This window comes from Chiloscyllium plagiosum, chromosome 31 (assembly GCF_004010195.1).
Source record: "Chiloscyllium plagiosum isolate BGI_BamShark_2017 chromosome 31, ASM401019v2, whole genome shotgun sequence".
Taxonomy (NCBI): Eukaryota; Metazoa; Chordata; class Chondrichthyes; order Orectolobiformes; family Hemiscylliidae; genus Chiloscyllium; species Chiloscyllium plagiosum.
The window spans coordinates 17,298,651-17,307,828 of NC_057740.1; the positions used below are offsets into that span (position 1 = coordinate 17,298,651).

Genomic DNA, 9,178 nt, shown 5'->3' on the forward strand with positions numbered 1-9,178 from the left:
GACTTATCAACCTTCAGGCCTAACAGTCTCTCCAACACCAAATCCAGGCAAATATAAATTCCCTTAAGCTCAGGTCCTTCAGCCACTGTTACCTCGGGGAGATTGCTTGTGTCTTCCCCAGTGAACACAGATCTGAAGTACCCATTTAATTCTTCTGCCATTTCTTTGTTCCCCGTAATATATTCCCCTGTTTCTGTCTTCAAGGGCCCAATTTTAGTCCTAACCATTTTTTTGCCTTGCACATACTTAATTCTTTGTTCCCGGTAATATATTCCCCTGTTTCTGTCTTCAAGGGCCCAATTTTAGTCCTAACCATTTTTTTGCCTTGCACATACCTAAAAAAGCTTTTACTATCCTCCTTTATATTATTGGCCAGTTTACCTTCGTACCTCATTTTTCCTTTGCGTGTTTCCTTCTTAGTAATCCTCTGTTGCTCTTTAAAAGCTTCCCAGTCCTCAGTTTTCCCACTTATCTTTGCTATGTTATACTTTTTCTCTTTTAACTTTAAATGTTTCTTAACTTCCCTCATCAGCCACGGCCGCCCATGCCGCCTCCTGGGATCTTTCTTCCTTTTAGGAATGAACTGATCCTGCAACTTCTGCATTATACACAGAAATATCCGCCATTGTTCCTCCACAGTCATCCCTGCTAAAGTATTGCACCATTGAACTTTGGCCAGCTCCTACCTCATAGCTCCATAGTTCCCTTTATTCAGCAGAAGTACTGTCACTTCCGACTGTATCCTCTCCCTCTCAAATTGCAGATTGAAGCTTAATGTATTATGGTCACTACCTCCCAATGGCTCCCTCACTTCGAGGTCTCTGACCACTTCTGATTCGTTACACAATACCAGATCCAGAATTGCCTTCTCCCTGGTCGGCTCCAGCACCAGCTGCTCTAAGAATCCATCTCTGAGGCACTCCACAAAGTCTCTTTCTTGAGGTACAATACCATCCTGATTTTCCCAGTCTACCTGCATGTTAAAATCCCCCATAACAACTGTAGTAACATCTTTGCGACAGGCCAATTTCAGCTCCTGATTCAACTTACATCCGACATCCAGACTACTGTTTGGGGGCCTGTAGATAACTCCCAAGAGGGTCTTTTTAACCCTTAGTATTTCGCAGCTCTATCCACACTGACTCTACATCCCCTGACTCTAGGTCGCCCCGCGCAAGGGACTGAATATCCTCCCCTACCAACAAGGCCCACCCCACCCCCTCTGCCCGTCAGTCTGTCCTAATAAGTCCATATTTTCCAAATGTGAGTAAATCCTATCTCTTAGAATCTTCTCCAAGATTTTCCCTACTACTGACATAAGACCTTCTTATGTCAAGAAGTGTTCTACAACAGGCACTGTCTTGCATTTGAATTTGTTTACATGTAATTGTGAAATATGGAAAAGAAAGTAGGATCTGATTCTTGTCTGATAACTATGTCACGTTCCTCATTGTACATATAACATAAAAGATGTTTGTATTCATAACTTTCATTAAAGCACAGAAATAGCTAAGTCTATTGACAGTGAAGAAGTTTAGTTAATATTAGTTTTTTTAAAAAAGAGACGTTAACAGAACTGGAAACTGAGAATTCACTTGAACCAAGTGGTCAACATCCTAGAGCTCTAAAAGAGGCAACTGTAAAGATAGGAGATGGATTTGACATGATCTTCCAAAATTTGCCAAGTTCTGACTGCTTCAGTGGGTAGGCAGGTAGTAAATGTAATGCCTCTTGAACAAAAGAGGGAGAGAGAAAATATGGCAGTACAAGCCATTCAGTCATTGAGGTAATGCTGGAATTCAATACAAAGAAAGTGGTAACAGGGCACATTTAAAATCAAATGGTTGTACAGAGTCAACGCAGATTTATGAAATGACAACAAATCTGACAGTTTGTTTTGAGGACAAAAATAGCAGGGTATATAATTGGGATCCAGTGGGTGGTACAGTATGTTTGAATTTTCAGAGACTATCTGATAAGATCCACGAGAAGTTGTTGCACAAATAAGGATTCATGAGGTTAGAGTAACATATCAGCAAGAAAGGAGGATTAATTAAAGGACAGAAAGAGGTTGGAATAGGCAGGTTATTTTTGTGTTGGTATATTTGCTACCAATGGATGCTGCACAGATTAGTGCTGACCTTGGCTATTTACAGTCTATAACATGACTTGAAGGGACTGCATGTAACACATACATGTTTTCTGATGATTATTTAAAAAGTGGGGGAAAAGCCAATAAAACAGAAAATGCTCAGGACCTGTGGAGCGGTAAATAAAGTTAATGTTTCAGGGCTGTGACCTTGCATTAAAACTAGGGAAACCAGAAATGCAGTAGGTTTTGAGCAAGTGAAAAGGAGAAGGAAGGGTTAAACCACAGGGAATATCTGTGATATGATGGACATTAGGAGAGATTAAATGAGCAAAAATGTTCATGTGAAAGCCCAAGGGAGTCGCAAATTAGTTAAGGAAGTAAACAAAAGATGTGTCAGGAGGAGCTATAAATGGAAGGATAATGAATATTTGCTGCCCAGAAGGAGCAAAAAGGGAAATAAAGATTATAAATGAAAAGACAAAGGTAGCAAAGATAAAAAAATTGCAATCTGTTTTAACGATAGAAAAGTAAACTGTGAGGAAATAGTCTGCAAAAGGATGTAGGTAGTTTAAGTGAATGGGCACAAGGGTGGCAATTCAAACATAATGCACGGAAACTCTGTGCTGTACATCTCTATGACTCTATAATAAGGTTATTCATTTTGATAGAATAGAAAGCCTTTTTTAAAAAGGTTGGAAACTATTGAATATTGGTGTTAAAAGGCGTTGGAGTATCAACAAAACACAGAAAGTTAACAAAAACAGAAATTGCTGGAGAAACTCAGCAGGTCTGGCAGCATCTGTGGAGAGAAAGCAGAGTTAACATTTTGGGTCCAGTGACCCTTCAGAACTAAAAGCTAATGTGCAAATATAACAAACTAACTAGGAAGTCAAAGGTATGTTGGCAATTATTGCAAGTGGTTTGGAATGCAAGAGCTTTGTCGAAGAGTGTGGTGCTGGAAAAGCACACCCAGTCAGGTAGCATCCGAGGAGCAGGAGAATCGACGTTTTGAGCATAAGCCCTTTATCAGGAATGAGGCTTGTGGCCGAAGGTGGCTAAGAGATAAATGGGTGGGAGTTGGTCTTTATACAGAAATTGGTATTAAAATTACAAAAACACCACATGTTCTTAGTCAGATTAGCAACAATAAAATGGCAGACGTTTATAGAGGAAAAGAAACTAATTGCCAGGTCTGAGTATATTTGATTAATTAAGCTACATGCACATCAAAGTCAGAAACCTTGATCAAGCCAGGCCAAATGGCCAATTGCCTTTAGCTTGATAAGCTTCCCTTTTAACAGTACATCATAACAAGAGACTAGTCAAAACTATGTGGAAAAGAGGTCATAAGGTATCCTCGCTCAGCTAACATGCCCAATATCATTGTCCTACAAAATGGCTTTTTTCTTTTGACATCATCTTAGATTCCCAAAATGCAAATTAAATTCATAACACGCCCAGATCTCAAGCTCCAAGGAACAACACGCAAGCATTCAATCCATGAGAAGCAAGTGTACACTCAAATCAGACCACAGAGTTAATCTTTCCGCCAGCTTCCGTCCCGTCTCTCCCTCTCTCTCTGTGTCCCTTGAATCCTTCAGTCAGTGAATGTAATTTACTGAAGAGTGTTTTCTCTCACTCACTCAGTCTCTCTCTCACACACACATACACATACACACACACCCAAACGAATATCTTCCAACTTTCTTACTATGTCAGTTTCAGCCTTTGTGTTTTTCTAGCTTGTAAGGGTAATGAGACATTCACATTCCAGAACACTCAGAATGTAATTTACTGAAGAGTGTTTTCTCTCACTCACTTAGTCTCTCTCTCACACACACACATACACATACACACACACCCAAATGAATATCTTCCAACTTTCTTACTATGTCAGTTTCAGCCTTTGTGTTTTTCTAGCTTGTAAGGGTAATGAGACATTCACATTCCAGAACACTCAAGATTAGGAAACTGAGCTCCATAAGTTCAAATCTGCTCAGTGTGGTATACATGAAAATGTATCAGGATTGTTCTATTACATGCATATTCCACTCAGCTTATTAAATTACAAATTCTTTTCCTATTGAGTATTTGTTTTAAGAGTCTTCAATATAAAGCAGAAGTTCAGTTATCCAACATCCAACTGTGAAATATGCGAAGCTTCCAGCCCCTCGTGGTAAAAAGGAAATACTGCCACCCATTCCACAAGTGAACGAATGATATAGAACATAGAAAAGTACAGCATAGAACAGGCCATTCAGCCCACGATCTTGTGCCGAGGATTAAACTTAAAGTAAAATAAAATAATATAAAATAACCTAACTGACGCACCCCTCAATTCACTGCTGTTCATGTGCATGTCCATCAGTCGCTTAAATGTCCCTAATGACTCTGCTTCCACCACCACTGCTGGCAACTCATTCCATGCATTCACAACTCTCTGCGTAAAGAGCCTACCCCTGACGTCTCCTCTATACCTTCCTCCTAATATCTTAAAACTATGAACCCTTGTGCTAGCCCTGGGGAAAGGTCTCTGGCTATTGACTCTATCCATGCCTCTCATTGCCTTGCATACCTCGATCAGGTCACCTCTCTTCCTCCTTCTCTCTGGAGAGAAAAGTCTGAGTTTAGTCAATGTCTCTTCATAAGACAAGCCATCCAGTCCAGGCAGCATCCTGGTACACCTTCTTTGCACCCTCTCCAAAGTCTCTGTTTCTTTCCTATAGTAGGGCGACCCGAACTGGACACAAAATTCCAAGTGTGGTCTCACCAGGGACTTGTAGAACTGTAACAAAACCTTGCAGCTCGATCCCCCTGTTAATGAAAGCCAAACAACCATATGCTTTCTGAACAACCTTTCCACTCGGGTTGCAACTTTGAGGGATCTATGTACTTGAACACTAAAATCCCTCTGCTCCTGCACATTGCCAACAATCCTGTCTTTAATCCTATATTCAGCATTCAAGTTTGCCCTTCCAAAAGGCATCACTTCACATTTATCCAGGTTGAACTCCATCTGCCATTTCTCAGCCCAGCTCTGCATCCTGTCTATGTCGTGCTGCAGCCTGCAATAGCCCTCGATACTATCAACGGCCCCTCCAACCTTTGTGTCGTATGTAAATTTACTAATCTGCCCCTCAACCTCCTCATCCAAGTCATTTATAAAAACTACAAAGAGCAGAGGCCCAAGAACAGACCTGCGGGACACTACTCAACACTAACCTGCAGGCAGAATACCTCCCATCTACAACCGCTCTCTGTCTTCTGTCAGCCTACCAATTCTGAACCCAGACAACCACATCTCCCTGTATCCCATACCTTCTGACTTTATGAATGAGCCTGCCATGGGGAACCTTATCAAATGCCTTGCTGAAGTCCATATACACCACATCCATTGCTCAACCTTCGTCGACCTGTCTTGTCACCTCAAAGAACTCAATAAGATTTGAGAGACATGACCTGCCTCTTACAAAGCCATGCTGACTGCCTTTAATCATGCTATGTTTTTCCAAATAGTCATAAATCCTGTCTCTCAGAATTCTTTCCAAAACCTTGCTGACCACAGATGTAAGACTGATTGGTCTGTAATTGCCCAGGATTTTCCTATTACCTCGCTTGAAAAGAGAAACAACATCCGCCTCCTTCTAATCCTCCGGTACGACTCCCGTGGAGAGTGAGGAAGCAAAGATCTTCGTCAGCGGCTTAGCAACCTCCTTTCTCGCTTCCTGGAGCAGCCTGGGATAAATCTGGTCTGGCCCTGGGGACTTATCAACCTTAATGTTTGCCAACAATTCCAGCACATCAACTTCATTAATCTTGATCTGTTCAAGCCTGTATCCCAGCTCCTCAAAGTTCTCATTCACAACAAGGTCTCTTTCCTTAATGAAAACCGAAGCAAAAAACTCATTTAGGGCTTCTGCTATCTGCTCAGACTCCACACACAAGTTCCCTACGCTATCCCTGATCAGTTCTACCTTCTCCCTGGTCATTCCCTTATTCCTCACATATGAATAAAATACCTTTGGGTTCTCCCTAATCCTTCCTGACAAGCCTTTCTCATGCCCCCTCCTGGCTCTCCTCAGTCCATTTCTGAACTCCTTTCTAGCAAACCTATAATCGTCTAAAGCTGTGATAGACCCTTGTTTCCTCCACCTTACATGAGCTGCCTTCTTCCTTTCGATGAGAAACTCCTCTGTTCTTGTCATCCAAGGCTCCTTTATCTTACCCCTTCTTACCTGTCACAGAGGGACAAATTCATGCATCACTCGCAACAATTGCTTCATAAGCAGTCTCCACATGTCTGCTGTTTCCTTCCTGTGGAACAATTGCTCCCAAACTGTACTTCCCAACTCCTGTCTGATAGCATCATATTTTCCTTTTCCCCAATTAAATATCTTCCCTTGGTAACTGCTTCTTTTCCCCTCCAAGGCTATGGTAAATGTGAGGCATTTTGGTCACTGTCACCAAAGTGTTTTCCCACTGCAAGATCTGACACCTGTCCTGGCTCATTGCCGAGCACCAAATCCAAAATGACCTCTCCCCTCATTGGCCTATCTATGTACTAAATAAGGTAACCCTCCTGAGCACACCTGACAAAAACTGCTCCATTCAAACCATCTGCGCTAAGGAGGTTCCAGTCAATATTGGGAAAGTTGAAGTCACCCATAATAACAACCCTACTACATCTACATTTTTCCAAAATCTGCCGGCCTATCAGTTCTTCAATCTCTCAACTGCTATTAGTGGGTCTGTAGAAAACCCCCATTGAGGTGGCTGTTCCTAATTTCCACCCATACTGACTCAGTAGACAAACCTTCCTCAACAACCTTCGTTTCTGTAGCTGTGATGCACTCTCTGATTAGCAATGCTATACCCCCCCTCCTCTTTTTCTACCACGCTGTTCTTTTTAAATGTTTTAAACCCTGAAACATCTAGAACCATTCCTGCCCGTGTGAAACCCATGTCTCTATTATGGCCACAACATCATAGCCCCAAGTACTGATCCATGCTCTAAATTCATCACTCTTATTTCTGACACTCCTTGCGTTAAAAACAGGCACACTTTAACCGATCCCTTTGTTTCATGACGTGAGAAACTTTCCCAATAGATTCACTACATCCTGTCACTGCCCCATCTACAAATACCCTCCCTCTCAGATGTGTAGCTCTGATTCCCGCCCCCTTGCCAAACTAATTTAAATCCTCCCGAACCACATGAGCAAATCCCCCACCCAGGACATTTGTGGCCCTCCAGTTCAGGTGCAACCCGTCCTTCATGTATAGGTCTCACCTTCCTCAGAAGGCATCCCAATGGTCTAGGTATTTGAAGCCCTCCCTCTACACCAGCCTCACAGCCACGTGTTAAGCTGCACTCGTTGAATGTTCCTCTCCTCACTATCCCGTGGCATCGGTAGCAAACCTGAGATCACTCCTCTACCCATCTTGTTCTTCAGCTTCCAACTTAGCTCTCTGTAGTCACTTTTCAGGTCCTCAGTCCCTTTTCTGGTTATATCGTTGGTGCCAATATGTACCACAATTTTTGTCTGCTCACCCTCCCTCTTCAGAATCCTGTAAACCCGATCGGCGACATCCGGATCCTGGCACTGGGGAGGCAACATAGCTTCTGGGAGCCCCGTTCCTGACTACAAAATCTCCCTGTCAATCCATCTTACTATTGAGTCCCCTACCACTAGCGCTTTATTGACACCGATCCATTGACACTAAGAACAGATGTCCTTAATTCTCCTGAACAAATGCCAAACTGGAAGTATTTACTGCGACCTGTTCACTTTGTATTTTCTACAGCAGCTAACTCCTGGAATTTTCAGCTTGTAATAATATCACACATACTCTGCCTAGTGATGGTTATGAATTATTTAATTAAGTGATGGAAGTCTGGAGAAATAGTTTTTTATTCTGAGGTCTCTTGCTTTCATGGAAGAAAATGATAAACATTCATTAAATTCACATAACATTGTTCTTGAAAATATAATTTCTTGCTTTGTACAGTATAGGATTGGGTGGCTGTCCAGTGACTTTTAGATTGTAATGGAATTGTTCCAGCACACACCATGGACCTGACATGATCTTAGTCTTATGTCTTCTGGTGTAAATTGGTCTAATAGGAAATGGGATCTTGTGTGTCGATCTTGTCAGCCTCAGCATATAAAATTGGAGCCACTTGCTATCCCTGTGCATTGAATTGGATTTATACTTTTCTTTGAACCGTGTCTTTCAGAAATGTATAGCAATGTGTATGGATCGATACATGGATGCCTGGAACACAGTATCACGGACGTATAACTCCAGACTACAACGGGAACGAGCACAAATGTAGCTGCACAGCAAAAGAGAAAAGGGCAGCTTGGACTGTATTCATATGGGGAGAGAAGACCTCAAGTAAAGGAGGGATGTATAATGCAAAGTACTGTGTATGTCTGAGAAAAAGTGGCTAAACTGCCTAGGTTATAACACGATTGTGTCAGCCTGTATTCTGTGGACTTGATTATAATAAAAGTACATGATTGTGAACGTTAATTTTCTTTATGCTTCTACCATACCTGAGTAATGAGTTCATACTTAGACCGTGTTTCATCTCTTTGTGACAGCGTTCACTTATGCAGCATCATGGTGTTGGAGAATATTCTCAGGATGATTTGCAACTATGTTCTTTCAGGATAAGTACTTAAGTAAAACACCCTGATGGTTCATTGGGTTGTTACAATGCAAAGTGTTTCTATAAGGGATGCAGTATGAAAGATTCTATCAGTACTCTCTACATCATTAAGGAGTTGTTATAATTGGCCTTAGCCCATCTGCAGAAGGAAAAGGCAAAAGCAGCCAAGTGTACACTTTATATTCTCTACTCAGTAACTTTTGTGGCTACTTTTTAGGGACATGATGGGCTAAGTTGTCATTTCCCTGCATTCAGTTACTTTGCCACATAGTAAGTGAGTTATTGGGTGTATGCTGGGAACCTGTAATTAGTAAGTCAGCATTTTAAAAAAATTATATGTTTACAAGAATGACTGAATTGCTTACTGTTGTCTGTGTTATAACTACATTATTATACTTGTAAAGATGATC

General features: G+C 41.6%; 1 protein-coding gene across 1 annotated transcript in view; it reads left to right on the forward strand.

The window, feature by feature from the left end:
- Positions 1–8,629, forward strand: part of timm13 (translocase of inner mitochondrial membrane 13 homolog (yeast)) — a 19,028-nt gene extending 10,399 nt beyond the window's left edge. The window contains exon 3 of the mRNA XM_043721060.1: positions 8,331–8,629. Within this exon, the coding sequence (XP_043576995.1) occupies positions 8,331–8,429 (99 nt within the window). The 3' untranslated portion in view covers positions 8,430–8,629. The remainder of the gene's footprint in view (positions 1–8,330) is intronic.
- Positions 8,630–9,178: the final 549 nt, after the last annotated feature.